Below are 18456 nucleotides of genomic sequence, written 5' to 3'. Positions count from 1 at the left end.
GTCCACAGATCCTATCAAGATACCGTAACCTGAAATCTGAGTTGTTCTTTTAAAATCTAAAATAGAGGGGATAACACTATGCCATGAACTATGCAGCAGACATGCTCCATGAAGTTTCACACATAGAGGGGGACCCTGAATCTAGTGACAGATACTATTACAGTCTGCTAGCTCATTTTTCATCAGGATTTCCCTTCAAGGATAGACCATACGGTACATCACACATGCACAAAAGCAAACCCATACCCACCCTTCATAAGCATATACTCATCACTGACACAAACATGCACACTCTCCACACACAAACACAAGCACACTGATCAACAAGTGTAAAGTTGCAGCACACATTCTCCATGAGCTTGCAAGGCTTTGGCATCCTGTAAAATGGTAGGGCACAGTAGGATTGAAGGCAAGCCTCAGAGGGCAAGACCTGAAATGCATAAAATGTGGATAATGGAGATGAAAGATAACTATGTGTAATTAAAACCCAAAGTCATGTTAGATTGTAATTGTCAACATTGAGAAAGCTGTGTGGTCTGGATAACTTATCTCAAGAATCTTATAGTAAACAGGATACCATTAGCCATCTTAACAGTGTAGGAAGAGGACTTGCTTCTATTTCTTATTGCAAGCCATGCCATATCCAAGCAGTTCCGCCTTTAACACAGAAGTATCCTAGTGTACTGTGCAGTTGTTGGCAAAGGGGGCTTTGCTGTAACCAGAGCTAGACCCCCATGTTGCAGGAGCTCAGGAGCCCACCAGCAGGAGAACTGTCTGTGTAAGCACATTGCAAGTATTTATTGCAAGTTAGTTTTTGAAGGCATACTGCACAGATTGATAGAAGTCTTTGAAGTAACTTAAATCCATAAATGGAGGAAAAGAAACATAAACTTCGAAGGAATGTGACCTAGTCATGTACAAATGTACAACATATGGCAGGAACATATATCATGCACCAAAACATTTTAAAAGCAGCAAGCAGTTTAACAACTTGTGGTTGTTTCTTGTAGTGGTTTCTTGGAGAATGGTTGTCAAAAAGGTGCTTCTATTCATGTTCTCAGGGGAAACTACTGTTCACAAAAATCCACCAGCATAGGGTGGTGGTCTAACATTTGATGGACATGCGACCTTTAGGACACAAATGTAGCACATGCAGGATACACTTACACTTTATTTTTAGCTGTCTGTGTCTGTAGCATACAGCTCTTTAACTTACCGTAGGACATGTAGTAGCATTGGTACGTATGGTAGTTACCATAATTAAAATCAATACTTTATGAGCGCTCAATTAGAATAGCTTAAATGCAATCTGATAAACAAAAGCGGTCATACCACAACAGTGTTCAGGTCATATCCAAGTATGTACCAGTGGCTGTGTGCACATTATGTACTCTGGGGTATACATTTCAGAGTTTTTGCATGAATGCAAAGTTGCTGAATGAAGGCAGCAGGAGAAGGTAAAAGTTATGTAACATTGTTCCACACAAAGTGAACTTTGTCTCATGCAACTGCAAAGTTATGTCATCCAATGACTGACACTCAAACGTGTGCTTCTCAACTATTTGGCCAACACCGTGCAAGGTTTGAGAAAGGGGTGTTAACAAATTCTGAGTTTCTGTATTCACAGAGGCGGGATCTTTTACTTTTACAAACAGTTATTGGTCACAGGTGCCATCGCTCAGGGATATTGGCGAGTTATTGGTCATTCGATTCACCCTTCTATTTCAACATTCTGGGAGGGTGTACGTCTTTCAGAAGTGGGGCTTGCCAAGTGTTCGGTTGTTCCGTGGCAGTGGTCGTGGCGTAATTTCTACAACTTTTTACGGACACAAAAGTAACGCGCACATTTTTTTGTTTGGAACACTTGCCTTCTAACCTGACTTGAAAACTTTTCTACAGTAGAAATATGGCAGACAGCGAGCAAGTGTCCTCCACAACTCCGTTAGGAGAAGAACTAGACAAACTCCATGACCACGAAATGGGTGATTCAAACGAGGCCGTAGCTAAAGAAGTTGTTAACGAAGATGAAATTGTAGACTTAGTTGGTGGTGCACAAGATGCAATTGAGAGGCACAAAGCCACTATTTCACACGCAGAGGATATCCCCAAAAAATTAACGGAAATGTCATCAACTCCAGACCACGAGCCTATGTTACTAACGGAGTCCGTTCCTGTCGTACCAGAGCCTGTGCTAGTTCCCGAGATAGCGCCACCGACCGTAGTAGAGGATGCCACGGAACAACTGACGAAAGAGGAGGCGATTCCAGATTCCACTGTTGCGGAGAAAGAACAGAAGGAGGAGGTTGCGGACATTGTTCCAGTAGCTGAACCAGTGCACACGGAGCCTGTTCCAGAACCAGTAATTGTTCCAGAGCCTGCTCCAGAACCAGTATTTATCCAAGAGCCTGCTCCACAACCAGAAATAACCCCAGAACCTGCTCCACAACCAGAAATTATCCCAGAGCCTATTCCAGAGCCAGTGCCTGAGCCTGCACCAGAGCCAGTCATCGCGTCTGTGGAACCCCCAAAAGCCGTTCCCGAGGAAGTGCTGCTCCCCAAAGCGGCTCCGGAGAAAAAAGCGGCCGCTGCACCTCCACCAGCATCATGTGAGTATAGTTAGTTAAATAGGCAAGACCTTCGATTTAAAAAACCGCAATTGGTACTTACTGAATTTGATCGGAAAAATGATGGTAAACGTAGTGGAACTGTCTCAGTTCATCTTAGTCACCAGACAATGTCAACGTGTTACGATTTTGCTAGTCGCTATTAAGTCATTATTTATGTACGATGTCGAGGTTGCTACTGTTCATCAATCAACAAGAGCATGTGTCAACAGTTTATATTATGATTTGTATGTAATTGTTTGTATCCCCGGACGTAGTACATAAATAGCCATTCTGTATTAAGCGTAGCTATCTATCAAGCTAACGTTAGCTCGCTACTGCTGTGTCAAGATGCGGCCCACCTGTTTTGACATGGCTAGTTTGACAAACCTACGTTAGTGAGCTGTCAGAATCAAATCATTGAAATGATGTTTGTTTTGTAGTATGACTGTAAACCAGATGACAGTATGAAACCACCTAGTTTTGACTGTATTTAAAACTAAGAGTGCATTTTGTATTTTGCATGTGGCATATTGTGTCGGTGGATCCATCCATCCGTTCTGAGTTTATGCTGTGTGGTCGGTTGCGCTACTGCTAGCTTGCTATAAGCTAGTGGTACGCTATGTTCCAAGATAGGTTGGAGAGATTAGTCATAACAAAGGAATCTGTCCACTCCCTTGCTATACGTTTTAGTCGTTTCTTGTAGCTTAATTGAACGAAGGGGAAGCATCTTGCTCGTTACCTTTTCAATGCCATCGTTGGCTTTATCCAAATGTATTATCTTGTCAAAGACAGGTTACCGAAACTGTGCTTTAATAATCAAAATGTTCGTCATTATTTCAATCTGGTCGAATTGTTAAGTGTCTTTCCGTCACGTTAATTGTGGAAGTACACTAACGTTAGCTGCTGTAGGGGAAAAGTTGAGGGGTTTTCTCGCTTTAAATGTAATGGATATGCCGGCAGTCGAAGGCAGGGCGCGGTTGGGTCTGACAGACCAGGGCATCACAAAGAACGGGGTTGACTGACAGTACTATTAATCACTCGGGGCTCTAGGGGATGTTGATAGTCCAAATCTTATTTTGGTGCCTTCATCTTTCATTGATGCCCTGTTATTTAGGTGTTGGCTGTCACATGGATGAGATATGACTGGTCCAGAAAGTGTGTTAGCAGGCCTTGTGTTGGTGCCTGTGCTCTGTTTTGGTGTGTTGTATACTCTGTTTCCAAGGAATAACCCCCCCCCCACACACACACACACTCTTAGCATGCTGCTCATTACCAGCACAGCAGCTGGCTTTAGCAGCTCAAATGCTAAAGTAGCTGGAGTATGGAACAAGACTAATAGCTACACAAAGACCTAGAAGGTAATTGTGCAGGCTAGGTGTTATCGTTTTTGGAATGCTTCTGGGGTGTTTAGCTAACTAAGTCTATGGCCTGGTTGGTGTTTTGAGAACAGGTTTGAGCACGTTACTTACAATAATGATGATGGATGATTGTGCTCGTGTTAGATTTTCCCCTTTGTTAAATGTGCCTTCTTTATTGTGCAAGGGATAGAGGCAGTGTCCCACCTTTTAAAATACCCCTGTGCAAACTCATGTCAAGAATTAAGCTAATGTGCTGGCTCATTGATGAGGCCTATGCCAGAATATCCAGTGTTGGAATTTAAGGCTTAGGTTATGTTGGATAAAATACATTTCAAAAACCTGGATTATAGTTTACATAGCTGCTTGCCATGATGATAATGTTCTTATCCAACCTGTAGATTGAGCGCAGGAGTGTTGTTTGCTGTGTGTTCTATGTGGGACGGCTGGAACATGTTATGTCATCCAAACATACAGCAAATTCTCTGGGTATGATGAATTGGTGAACGCGTGCTTGCTTCACTGATTCACTTTTCACTCCTCCTACAACAGTGACTGATGTCCGATCAATACATGACACCGTTGTATGTCATTTCCACACATGAGTTACTCTCCACATAATGTGGAAAGTACATAAAAAATGTTGATGTATTGGTTCAATTTTAGGTTTAGCCTTTTTCAATGCTGAAACATAGCTGGAGGTATCAGATCCTAATTGGCTTAAGCCTGCCAAATAGTCATACCAAATCATTTAAATGCTACAGTGGCAAATATTCATTTCCTTTCATAAAGAATCAATGGCAAATCGTTCACCAGTGCTTATGCTATCAGTGACCTAGGGATTTTCAATTGTGCAGCGTCATTGAATCATTAAATTGTACATTTGCTAACAAAGGCTTTCCAGATATATATTCTATATATAGAATATTATTTGAATATTCTTGACCAATAACTTGATGTGCATGTTTGATTAGATCACCAAAGACCTATATATGTAAAATGATGAAAGGTACTTAGAATACACCTTGACAGTGAAATAATTTTGAATGGACGATGTAATATTCTTCCTGTGGGTCTTCTTGTTGTCTTTTTGCTCCTCTTTGCAGACTTCAAGTTATTTTCAGCAAACCTGTCGCAGTACATTGCATCTCTCTGCTATGCTTTTCGTTAATTTTTTCTACCCCGCCTTATTATTTTGCTTGACTATGGATTCCTTTATCTACTTGTTTTGCACTATAGCTATATCAATGTAAACATCAATTATTTACACATCCCCTAGTCACTTCAGATGTCTCAAAGTGCGCAGGGTCCTGGGCTGATTTGTAACCTTGCTCAGGTTACAATAACCATTTCACTCTATGCTGCTGTCTTTCTTTCAGATGCACCTTTTCTACCTTCTCTTCTGCCTCAACCTCTGATGCAATTCCCTACAGGCAAGTTCTCTCTGCTGGCTGTGTTTGATAACTCCTTATCCTGCATCTTTTTGTTTTAGAATAATTTCTGCCCTAATTAACATTTACTGTCTAAAATGCATGTTTTTTTGTAGATTAGTCTTCGTTTGCATTTGAAATTACTTAAGATCCAAAGCAATTTGACATGACAAACTCTGTTTGCGTGTGATCTTGTATTGTGAATCCCTGTGATTTAGGTCCTTTATAGCAGAAGTCTAGAAAACAACAGACTTTTATTTGAGACATTTACCAGTGAGAATGTTCCCTACAGTGATTAACCGCAGCGATTTATCATAATTTGTATTTTAATTTGATACCATCCATAACAAATTATATTTGCCACTAAACAGAATATTATAGATTACTGGTGAAATCTGTGTAGGGAATCACTTCTCACCTGACCAGGCTGCTGGCACTGCAGCATGCCCTACATGTTTCATAGACACTGACGGAATGAAGTGTGTCTTGATGCATTGCATTTTCCCCTCTCTACTCAAGCACTTGGGCAGAGGGGTGATTGCCCTGCTCCCATCTCTCCTCTCTCTCCTCTCCACTCTCCCGACTCCCTGGAAGAGCTTTCTCTGTCTGAAAGTCCAAACCAACCCCCCACCATGGCATCTGCTCCGTTCAGCTCTTCTATCGAGCCCCCCAAAGTTCTGTCCAGTGCTATGCCTTGGAGTGGTGAAGAGGAGGGTAACGCCAGATTTGGCCATAGTAAGAATGATCAGTATGATGAAAAAGGGTTAGAGTCTGTTACTTCCGGTTTTGAGTTGGAAACGGAAATTTGTTATAACCCAGGGAAAGATCTAGGGCCCAAGTCTCTACTTGAAGACAGTGGAGTTTCATTCTCCCCTGAAGAGAAGCTTAGTGGTTCAGGCAGGTCTACCTCTCCCTCCCAGTCTCCTGTTTCACCCCAGATGACCCCTGAATCTCACATTGCACCTGCCTCCTCTAACCCAACAGAGCACTGGGATTCTCCATTTCTAGCTTCTCAAGACAACTCCAGGGTCTCCATGGATACGTTCTCTAAGGACACAACCCCCATTGGCTCGTCTGGGTTTGAGCAAGACATGCTTGGCCAATCAGATGATGATTTGATGTTTGAGGTGAAGAAGAATCCATTCCAGGGCTTTTCCCCAGTAGCTGATGCTGGGTTTTCCCATTATGGGGATACCCACTTTGACAGCAGGGCATCCAAAATGTCTGAGAGCCCCACCCCAGATCTGGTCCAATCTGGCCAGGGTGGTGACTCTCAAGATAGCCCTCCCGCTTTTTATAACGAGAGCAAAACTTATGAGTCTGTGAAAATGGCTGCTGACTCATTGATGCAGCCACTAGGCCAATTCTCCCCAGGACCAAAAGAGGATGAGGACTCTGTTCTTCTTCCTGACATCTTGAAGTCCTCCCCACTAAACCCAGAGAAGATCGACTCTGGTTCCTCTGAAGGAAGTCTGGAGTCAAGTCCCCTTTTTGAGCGCAAGCTGATGGAGTCACCAAACATCCCCATCAACCTGTCAGCCACAAATCCTTTTGCATTTGACTCCAAAGTCTGTTTGCTGAAAGAGATGGCTGAGGCGACTGAGGCCAAATCATCTGTGAAGGTGAAGGGGGAAGATGATTGCTTTGGTGCCTTTGACCTTGTAAAAGAGGCAGAGACCACACCCATGAAAGAAGAAGAAAAGAAGCCCAAAGAAGAGCAAGTTCAAGTGGAGCAAAAAGACTGGTTCTCCAGTCACGATTCCCCCAAAATGACCAACAAACTGGAGCCCCTGGACTTCCCGAGCCGGAAGACCCCGGATGATTCTGATTCCGAGAGCCCCACTGCCGACTCCTTGTCTCCTGTGCTGGAGGCTATGGCCAAGAACCCAGCCAGCTTCCAGGTGGAGACCGAGAAAAACCCAAGGATGGAGGAGGCAGGGGAGGAGGCGTCTGAGCCGGAGGTCTCCTCTGAAGAGTTTGAGTTTATAGAGAGGCCGCCTCGGGGCGTGATAGATGAGTTCCTGGAAGCAATGGACAACTCCAAGTTTGCCACGGGTCCAGAGCTTGGTGCAGATGATGATCTTAGCTATGGGTTACGGGAGATGGCACCTCCAAACATAGCATCGTCAGTGGCCCATAAAGAAGAAAGTCAGAGCTCTCAAAGTCCTTACCTCCTCCTCACCCAGTCCTCAGACAAGGCAACCCCTCAGAAGGGTAAAGCCGAACTGGAGAAGGCCGACATCAAAGAGCCTCCCTCCCAGGCACCACTTCTCCACTCCCCTGTTCACAAACCTGCGGCGCTCGCTGAGGATGCGGGTGGCCCCAAAATGGCTCATGCGCCCAACTTGAGCACTGAAGCAGGTAATTTTCAGCATGGAACCTCTTTTTCATTGGTGGTTTATCACCTTCATCACCATTTCGTTCGTCTTGGTCATCTTTCGTTGCCAGTCATCACCCATGTTCATTTCCTTTGGATCCAACCACATTTCGTCCTTCTTTTTGTCATCCTTTTCTTCTCCGAAGCATTGTCTTCGTGGCTTTCTTTTACTAACTATTGCATTAGTTTTGTGTGTTTTAGTTTGTGGTATTGTGAGTGGTGTTCTTGGTTTGTATTTTCAGTTTATTGTGCATCATTCAAATGCTTTAATAGTTATGTATTATGCTGTTAAATTTGACATGGTAAGTGCATAAATAGATGATCTTCACAAACCAACCTTTTTTTCATGAAAATAACGCACCAGTGACACATGGAGAAGACCACTTCCAAGTTCCAACACAAGTCAGTGAGGGGTGAACAAATGTGCACTTGAAGATGGAGGAGATTTGGGGTACAGGATTACCCCAGACCATTGGGCTTTGTACAAGTCTTTTCCTAAAAGTCGGGTTTAGCGGTTTTACCTCACCCCATACCCCCTGGTGGTTTTGATGTGCCTTGAGAGCTTTTGCTCCACGAGTTGGATTACCTCAGTGTGCAGTCTGGTTTTAGTCCTCACTGGAAATAACCAGAGATGGGAACTCTGTAACTGAACACCACCATGAAGGCCCTGTAATGTTCTATCGCTCACACCCTACCCTGCTCTGTTAAATGACTGCTGAGCGCCGCACCTACGCTGCTGTTTGCTTCATTCTCAGCGCCGGAGGCTGTAGTTTATTGCAAGATATGCAAAAAGAGGAAGCCTTTTTAAAAGAGATTTATTGTCTTACAAGCAAAATGGGGGAAAAAATATCCTTTTGCGGATATCTTTTTAAAAGATTGTTTCATTATTAGACTGCAACTTATTGGTTGTTTCTTACACATTTACACACAGCTAGCTACTGAGAGTGCATGTTCCTCCATAAAGGAAGAGACCCCCCCCCCCAGCCTGCATTGCGACATTGGCAGTCGAAGAGCACACCAAGTCAGCAAGTGTTCCCTCATCTGTTTGACTTGAGATGCGACGGTGTGATCTGAACCCTCAGCGCGCTGGCCGTATCTTCCCCACAGACAGATTGTAGGCAGTTTAAACACTAATGAGACGTGTCACGAGGGGTTTCGCTCTCGTAAGTCATTATACTCCACTTTCAGTATAACTGCACCCTTTTCAGGTATGTGAAGTGAACCTTGTGCTTCTACATTAATCTAAGATTCTAGTTGTGACTCATTTTGTATGTAAAAACCTGAGACATTACAAGGGGGGATGGGCTTGTATGAAAAAGACATGCAGAACTAAACGTGAAACTGTGGAAAATATATATATATATTTTGCTGAGGCCTCATGGGGAAAAGTTGGACATTTGTGAAATAGAGACTGCCCTCTAGTGGACTTTTTAGACAAATACTGAGGATATCGAATTGTATGTTAAAGAGGGGATAATTGTCTAAAGTTGTGATTTATTTTCTGATTGGAAGCCTAGTATTTCCAATACTAGGCTGTCTTATCTGAGCAGTCTTATTTGAGCAATGTGCCAAGTCCCCTAATTTCCAGATGTATTTGTTTAGTCATGTGCCAGCCTAGTTTATTAGAGGGTTTAGGCAAACATTGCATACTCCTTGTCAAACTCCAAAGCTAGATTATTGTTTTATCTAAGCATACATCGTAATCTTTAAAGAAACCAGGCGGAGTCACACAATAACTGCTCTCTGATTTGTTATCTTTTAGGGTGGGGGTGGTTGTGGAAGGGGCGTATGTGTAGATTTGCGCAAGGAGAAGGGAGGGAGATCAAACCTAATGGAAGGAACCGAGAAGGGGAGGAGAAGTTTATAGCCGCTGCGTCAGAGCGTTAACATTCAAGTCAGCTGACCTCAGTCCTGCAGCCGAAGAGAGGTGTGTGTGAGAGATTGGAAAGCAAGAGCTGTGTGTGTGTGTGTGTGTGTGTGTGTGTGTGTGTATGTGAAGGAACGGGAAAGAAAGAGAGAGGGAGCCAGTGTGCTGCAGTTGTCTCTAGAGAGGAAGGACTGCCCCCCCCCCCCCACCTCCCTGTCCCTCCCTCCCTCCCCTCTAACACCTCAGTCCCCACACCCCACCCACCTCCCAGCCCGGCGCACCGCTCGGCTCGACTCGGCGCACGCTGCTGTCTGTCTGGAATGTACTGCTGATCTCCTGTAGAGCAAGGAGCCTCCCATCACAATGGACATGGAAGAGAAAACAGAATGCCAGCTGTCCTCATCACACTGGAAAGACAAGGGTATCCTCCTCTTTCTGCTCTCTCAGGCAGCCTTTATTAGGATTTAGCATTTTGTTTTAGTTCTGATTTGTGAACTGGGCTGTAGCATGCCGATAGGCTTTTGGATAGTTGGTTTGTCTAGGCATTATGCATACTTGCTTGGTTGCATTTTGTTTTGTATTATTAGAGGATAGGCTGTCTGTAGAGTGTAACTGATTGATAATGCCTGTGGAGGCTTTCAGTAGAATGTCTATTATGTTAGGTAAATTCATCTGCAGTTGTAAATTGAATATTTACTGGAGAGACATTTAAAATGAGGCTTTCTAATCTGTAAAAAATGCTACGTAGTCTAGCAGATTAACCTTTGGACAGAACACCTTTTTTTGCCGCTGACGAGTGTGCAAAGGTGCTTGTGCTAGGGAGGGGGGAGGGGGGGGTGGTACTGTGGTCTATAATGACGTTAGGCATTAAACGATTGGGTAATGTGTCTCCACTATGCAAATGAGAAGGAAGTGACTGACCATCCTAGCTGCTCTGCTGACAGAAGTGGGGGCCTCTGTTTCCAATACAGGAACACCCTCTCTGTAGACTGGTAGTGTGGGGTCTGAGAAAGGTCAAAACAAGATTGTTTAAAATGTCTTGCAGCTTTGGACAGGCTGCTTATTTTTTATCTCAAGACTTTAAAAATCACCAAGATTTTTTTCTCCTTTTATCAACTCTTGTCCCTTCATAGGTCACACGTTTTGAAACTGATATGCCTGCTCTTCCTTATTCCCACTCAAGACCTCAAGATTTGCGAAACACTGACTTCCTAAACCCCAAACTCCTTATCTCAGCTTAAAACCTCAGTGAACAAGCGCTTTTTCAGTTGTAGAGCATACACACACGCGTGGGAATTTCAATCAACTTAGCTTCCTTACCTGTGGGTATAAAGCCTAGTTGTATTGAGCTGTGGCCATTCTCACGTCTGCTGATAATCATGTGTGCTCTGCTTGCATCATCTGGAGCAGCAGTCCACAAACATTGCAACAGAGAGGCCATTGTCAGAACAAGCTGCCTGGACCAACTCTTTCTCTAAATAAATGTATTGTCAGTCAGTCTGTCCAGTGCCACATTCTCTCTAGACGATATCAGTCAAGTATGAAAGAGGTACTTGACTGAGTGTATTACTTTTACAGTACAAGCCAGAGACACTGAGTGACTAAGCAGTATTGGCACATGCAGGGAGAGATGGGAGAGACTGCATCAGTGTGTAGTGCAGCTGTATGTTGTAAATGCTCCGCTTGATGGATTGTGTCATTTCATACACTGGGCTAAAAGCAATGGCTATTGAAATATCTTAATTGCTACACAGTTGCACATAAGTCTGTCTGTTTTCTCAAATCTTGTTGAGTTATCTGGTTGAGAGTCCAGAGGCACCATGAAGGTGAGGAAATAACTTTTAGTACATGGCGCAAGTGTCATGATTGACAGCTCTTTGCAATGTTGCTTCAGTTGTATTTTACACGTGCGTACAACTAGATGGAGCTGGGATGGAGCTGGGGAACATTTGCTTCGCAAAGATACGTTATGTGACAAATTCCACAATCCGTTATACCCCCTAACATTTGTTGAAAATACTGTAACAATTTCATACAGTTTTCTCCTTCATACTGATTAGTATCTCCTAAGTAAATCGATTTCGAATCACCGGTTACTTAGGATGGTCCAAGGCACCGCAGAGCTGCGCACAAGTAGCGGACCTCGAATCGACCTAGCAGGAAGTGATCTGTCTCCCTCTCTCTTTTGCATAGCTAAGCTAAGAGCTGGTGCTGCATGCTAGGAGGCTCAAGATGGATGCCAAACGGGGTTAGTTCTGTAATCTTTTGTTTACCTACGCTACATTTCCATATATCGTTGGTATTTGGTTATATAGGCGTGTTTAATTAATGGATGTAGATTTTTTTTTTGGGGGGGGGGGAAATGCAGTGTGTTCGTCGGGATTGGGGTTGTGTATTCCGATATGTAGCCAGAGGCCCCGCTAGGTCAAACTGGACATTTTCTCGGGATTGATGTGACGTTGAAAGATTAATCGTTGTCTTTACGCCTCACTTTCTTAAATGCATATCTGCAGTAGTTAGTAACTGGGAATATGTACGGAAGGAATGATTAATGAATTAATGTGGCAGACAGATGAGATCAACGGGGTTTGTAATACTTGTCTATTTTTAGATACTCCCGATGGTAGTTCATGTCTTGCTTATTGCCATATGTAGCGTTAGCTAGTTTAGCTAGACAGACGCTTGGACCGAACAAGCCCCCTGTCAAGGAACGGGTTGTGATGATGTCCATGAACAAAAGGTGATCGGGGTGATCTTGGTGTTCAATGAGCATTAGCGGTAGCTAGCTGTATTTATTCTGGCATAGCTAGGCTAACTAGCCTGCTTAAACCTGTGCAAGTCAACCATAAAGCAGTTGAAGCTGACACAAAGTTGACATTGTAATATTTTCATTATGTTGTTGATTGTTTCACAGCTCGGCTAGCAATGTTTTACTTGTGTAGGCCTACATCGGATGTAAGCATTGGTTTACTTAGCCAGCATTTGTGCACTTGTGAGCTGTTCAAGCAGCTTAGTCCTTAATGTTGGGTATTTGTAATTAATCAGATTTTCCCGTTTTGGCAGTAAGTTTTGAAATGATTTGGCTTTAGGTTTAAAACTAAGCTGATTCATGTTTATTGAACCATTTGAAGGTAGGCTGCCAAGTATTAGAGAGCGCCATTGAACATTGCAGACTTCAGCAATGTCAGATTGGCTTAGTTAAAATGCGTCAGCCCCGTCTAGAAGTAGTAGTAAATGGATGTCTCTCACATCTAATGTGGTACAGTGACCCGTTTTGAATTCCAGGGGTGATTCACCAGCACAGCCATGTTAACTGTCTGCAGGCACCAACCCTCACTCAGACTGGATTGGTTATTAGCATAAGCTGCTACCATGACTCCAGAGGAACAGCATAAAGCTTGCAGGGATCAAGCTGTAGGTTTTTGCTGATGATGTAGTACTGCTATTCCATCTGAACTGTCAGCATCCAGTAAAACCAGGGGGTATTCCTGCTTGTGCAGGCAGTTCCACTTAACACAGGAGAGTTCCACAGTGTTGTGGCTGGAAGCATTGAAAAAAAACAAAACAAGAAAAAAAAAAAGTTGGAGAAAAAAAAGAAAAAAAAAGTTTTCAATTGTACATCTCCACCCTAATACCATGGTCTCAGCTTAAAAACGGATGTACCCAATGAACGTCCTGTTGTAATATTCCTAACTCTCTTCCTGTGTCCTTTGTTCCAGTGGTGGAGCTCCTGTACTGGCGTGATGTCAAAGCCACGGGCGTGGTGTTTGGCGCCAGCCTCCTGCTGCTGCTGTCCTTGACGGTGTGCAGCATCGTCAGCGTGTGTTCCTACGTGGGCCTGGCCCTCCTGTCTGTCACCATCTCCTTCAGGATATACAAGGGCATCTTGCAGGCCATCCAGAAGTCCGATGAAGGGCATCCATTCAAGTGAGTAGCATCAGTGCACAACTGATGCCCGATCAATGCCCCAAATGTCTACTAAACTTTTGACCTGAACCAAAGGCATTGGATACTGTGTGTTTCTCTATATCGGATAACATTTTTATATGGATAGTTATCAATATCAGTTTAATTTCTACTAATTGCAAGTTGGGGTTTGTGGGTGTGTTTAGGCATTGGATGCCGACACATTTGTCAGATTGCCACCTGTGATTTTTAGGCCTGTGTCAAACTGGCAGTGTGCCAAAATTAGATGCACTCATGATTTGGGTGACCTTGGCATCAGAGCTGACACACCCTGTGGGCCTGTCCTGCTGTTGGAACTAGACAGAAGCTGAGCAGATCAATAAACCAATAGTGTGTTCTAGAAGAAGATAGTGATCAACAAAATTCAGACCGGGACTGAATAAGCTACATTTTCAAATTAAGACCTCTTGAATATCAATCTAATTCAGCTTGCCTTGTCTGAAGGACTCATGCTTCCATTCCCAACATGGAAACCTTCTACTCACACTGATCTCTGTCCTGGCAAGAGGTCAAATCTGCTTATGAGCTCTCGCCAACCAGCCAACCAACCACTTTATAAAATTGAATTAGCCAGGCTTAAGATTAACAAGGGAAAGTGGATGGCGCTTACAGGCCAGTTTCCAGCTGAGGGAACATGACTTCTGGATTTTGCTTTTCTGGTGAAAGGACAAAACCAGGGGGCCGATAAGTATTGCTGGGGAGGATGTTTTGTTGTCGCCCTCATTATCTATGTTTCTGCACCAGGACACTCCTTCATTCCTGCTTAGATGTGTGCCGAAGGTCAATTGTGTTGCAATACATTATCATCGCACGTCATCTAAACCAATCACTGATGATCTGGAGGGTTCTGTGTTCCTGAAGAAATCTCTCACTGTATTATCTGTCCTATCTAGTATGCTGTCATGGTATGCTGTAATCAAATGGGGGCTTAAATTACCTGGGTGCAGCCAAATTTCCCCTAGTGAGATACTATAAATGTGACTTGACATAGGCTGTACCTGGACCAGGAGGTGGCTCTGTCTGAGGACGCGGTCCATAAGTACAGCGACGTGGCCCTGGCCAGGATCAACAAGACCGTGGGTGACCTGAGGCGCCTTTTCCTGGTCGAGGACCTGATTGACTCCATCAAGGTGAGGTAGAGGGATCCGCAGCCGTGACCCACTAACTTGTAACCACACACCTACCTACCATAGCTTTTGGCTAAGGGTGAACTGCCGGTTGTTCACCTTTGGAATAAGAATGACTGTCCATGTTGAGTCAGTGTACCGTAATAGATGGGTGGAACAGCCTTGCACAGAGTTACAGCAGCTGTTCAGGGCTATGAGATTACTACATGCCTGTCAACACCTCTCCAGGCCAACCCCTGCCCCCTGTTCCCCGTCGTCATCCTGTCCCCCTGTCATCCTGTCCCTGTAGTCATCTGATTGAGAGGAGCTAAGGTCTTAACCAGGGCTGATCTTGGAGGTGTAGCATTCCATAATTTTGTTCACATCTTATTGGCATGATAGGGAGACGAGGGAGGACATCAAGTAGGTCTGATGTGTATTGAGCCAGTTCGAAAGGACCATTGATTTCCATATGTTAAGTGTTTTTAACAGTTCCATATATGGCCTGTCCACAATGACCTTTATGTTTCATCTCCCTCATGCCACTTTAGCTGTGTCTGTCTTTTAAGAGAGTGGCTATGATAACACTGATAGTGTTGTAATGCTAACAACCAAAGGTGGAATTAGTTTGCATTTTCTGTCACTCTCATTCCACTTCAAGCCCGAGTCCTGTCACACAGTGTATTGTTCTGAGAGAAGGATGTGCTTGTAATGAAACAAACTCTCCTCCCTTCTCTTTCCCCTCTAGTTTGCTGTCCTTATGTGGATTCTGACTTATGTCGGTGCCTTGTTCAACGGACTCACACTCCTTATCCTGGGTAAGACTTGCCATTGTTGCAACCACAGCTTCACGACACCGTCTATCAAGCACTATTGGTGTCAGTTTCCCTATTGCATGCTCCAAAAGAACCAACTTTATTAGGTGCTACCGTTATGCTAAGTTCTGTAATTGTCAGGTTGCTTTTGCTCTTCTGCAAGCTTCAGGTAGAGGAAGGCTGCTAGCTAGGAGGAAGGCTAGTAGACATAAGCTGCTACTGGTGTATTTCAGGAAACTCGTGGGAGAGGCCTAACACAGACATGGTGGCAGGCAGAGGTGTCGAAGCCTTGTGCTTCTTATAAACAACCTCCTTTATTTAGGTTGATGACCTGACCTTTGAAACCACACTGCCAGTAGAGAACAGGCAGCGTTCATTAGAGTTCTATTATAATTCATTTAAAATGTGACGGTAGGGAATCTGGAGGATTGTCAGGGCTTTTGAATTTGAGATTTTAAAGAATCGTGTGGGAGCTCTTTCCTTCAGGTATTTTTGAAGTTGAGTTTATCCAGATGGGTAGTAGCTCCACCTGTTAGCTGAATCCCCTATCATACTGTAACCTTTCAGATGGGATGCATTTATTGAAAGGTGGGGATAAGCTGTTAGCACACAGATGTATCCTAGCGTCGTAGTCCTCACTTATTTCTCCCCTCTTCTCCCAGGTCTGGTTGGAGCATTCAGTTGCCCCATCATCTATGAGAAGCACCAGGTATGAACTGTCATTCGTTATTGAAATAAGGGGAATAAGCTTTGACCATATTTCATTGTAATGTCTTTGTGTATTTTGTTTTGCCTAAAGGTACAAATCGACCATTATTTGGGCATGGTGAATAACCAGATCAAAGACGTCGTTGCAAAGTAAGACTGTGTACTGTTTCTTATTTGGACAGCAAAAAAAGACTTGTTGTATAGTGTTGTCGTCAAGTCTAGGTGTGTGACAAGGTGACTCAAGCTGTGTGCCTTCTGTTCCTCAGGATCCAGGCCAAGGTGCCCGGACTGAAGCGCAAGGCAGAGTAAAGAAGGAAGGAGATGAGGGCAGTTTGTCCTCCTGACGTCCTGTTTGGAGGACTGGAGGTGTTGAGAGGGATCTGGCTGAATGCACCCCTTCTTCACTTATGTTGTCACAAATAAAAACTCTTACCAGTGCAGAAATCCCTGTGTTCTCCGGAACATACGACCCATGGTGTTATATTGTTAATTTTTTCTCACCAGCTCAAAATATCTACACTCTCACTGTGGATGAAATAAATTGGATGTAATGCCCAACAATCTGGCTCGGAAGTCTAGTTTGTGTTCTAACGTAACCTGGAGTTCTGACTTGACCAACCATGTAGTCTGACTGGTGATAAGTTCCTTATGCTGGTTGATTTTCTTTTACACATCCTCTCCAGACAATTGGAAACCAGTCTTGTTTTTTTGTAAGGGGGGGGGGGGAGGGTTGAATGGTACCATTGTGGAAATTCAAGAGTACCTGTTGTTTTTTTGGTATGATTAAGTTAGTGGTATTTGTGATTTACTGTTCTATTGATTGACTTATGTAGTTTCCCAAAGCTTCTAGCTCTCTTCAATGGTTCTTGAGTGTGCTTTATTCGAAGTGTCATTGTGCTGAAGTATGTAGACATCAGTCTACATTACAAGCAGGTTGGGAGGAGCTACCATAGCAATTCATGCTTCTGAGTATTTCTAGCTAGAAACATTTAGAAACTTTGCAAGATGAAAATAAGAACATTTAATAAGTCATTTCACCTCATTGCAACTGCCTAGTTAAACTCTGGAAGAACACGTTTACAAACATAACTTAAGATTATAAAAAGACAAAAAAAAACTAAACATACTGTCTGTTGACTTATCTAAAGCTGCAAAATTATGTAACTTTGAAACTTCATGCTGTTTGTTATGCAAGTAATTGTGAATGATACTTCATACAATTGTGATGAACTCCTCGGAGAACTGTTTGTGGAATGCATTGTTGAATATAATCAATTACCAATAAAGCTTCTCTAGATGACCTGAGTGTAAAGTCTTATTTTCTACATCTGTGAGAGCCCTGTTCAGACCTGCATGCTAAATTAACATATATATATATTTATTACTTAAATGATATCAGTTCAATGAATTAATTGGAGCGAGATTTGGACCAGGGGTACCGTGTTTGGCAGTAGACTCAATGGTACACATGCTTACCCACTGAGCCACAGTGGTTTCCTGCAAAGTTATTATCAACAAGACGGTGTAATTGCCCTTATGAGACTACTAAATGCCTAAGGACATGTACGTTTTGTTTCTGCTAATGCCGAGTTATAAAACAGAATACTCTGCCTTCTAATCATACTTACAAAACAAGTGAAAGTTTGCTGAAGGATTTCTAAGAACTCGTTCACAAAAGGATTTCTAAGAACTCGTTCACAAAATACAGTGACGATGAGTAGACTTTTCTGGCATATTATTTTTTTCTGCAACACAGATAAATATTAAACAGAAATGTACAGCTTACCGTCTATTAGTGGGAATCTTTTGGTATCTCATGATTCGATTAGATTCTTGCGGTCACTATTTCATAAAAAATTGATTCACAATTTGATTTGTAATCAAATTGCGATTCAATATATGCTTACATAAAAAAAAAAAAACATTATGAATCGCTAGAAGACTGAATTTTCCCCCACTCCTAGTACTTGGTGTTGAATTAAATTTAATTAGGTTACTAATGTGATTACTTTATCTGTAAATTAAATGAATGCTTTTTCAATTCATTGGAATAAAAAGTTTTTCCAGAAATTCTTTGATTAGAATATTTTATGGTAATGTCATGTAGGTCTTATATTTCAATCTTTATGGTCTTAAAAGGCCTTAAATTTGACTTACTGAAACCTGCAGGAACCCTGTGTACTGTATTACAGACTTGCAATTAAAATGAATTACAAAAAGTTGCTT

At 43.0% G+C, this 18456-nt stretch overlaps 1 protein-coding gene across 1 annotated transcript; it reads left to right on the top strand.

Annotated features, from left to right (window-relative positions):
* The first annotated feature begins 1720 nt into the window (after nt 1–1720).
* rtn4b (reticulon 4b) lies at nt 1721–17530 on the top strand. The gene is made up of 9 exons (XM_084708944.1): nt 1721–2606; nt 5341–5394; nt 5911–7752; nt 13355–13562; nt 14593–14731; nt 15456–15525; nt 16185–16231; nt 16322–16380; nt 16497–17530. Exons 1-9 carry the CDS (start codon nt 1907–1909, stop codon nt 16537–16539), a joined length of 3162 nt encoding a protein of 1053 aa, XP_084565070.1. The 5' UTR covers nt 1721–1906; the 3' UTR covers nt 16540–17530.
* Nucleotides 17531–18456: the final 926 nt, after the last annotated feature.

Source organism: Hypomesus nipponensis, chromosome 11 (genome assembly GCF_054491055.1).
Source record: "Hypomesus nipponensis isolate SF chromosome 11, ASM5449105v1, whole genome shotgun sequence".
Classification (NCBI taxonomy): Eukaryota; Metazoa; Chordata; class Actinopteri; order Osmeriformes; family Osmeridae; genus Hypomesus; species Hypomesus nipponensis.
The sequence above is the reverse complement of the archived record's forward strand: the minus strand, read 5'-3'. Positions and strand labels throughout refer to the sequence as shown.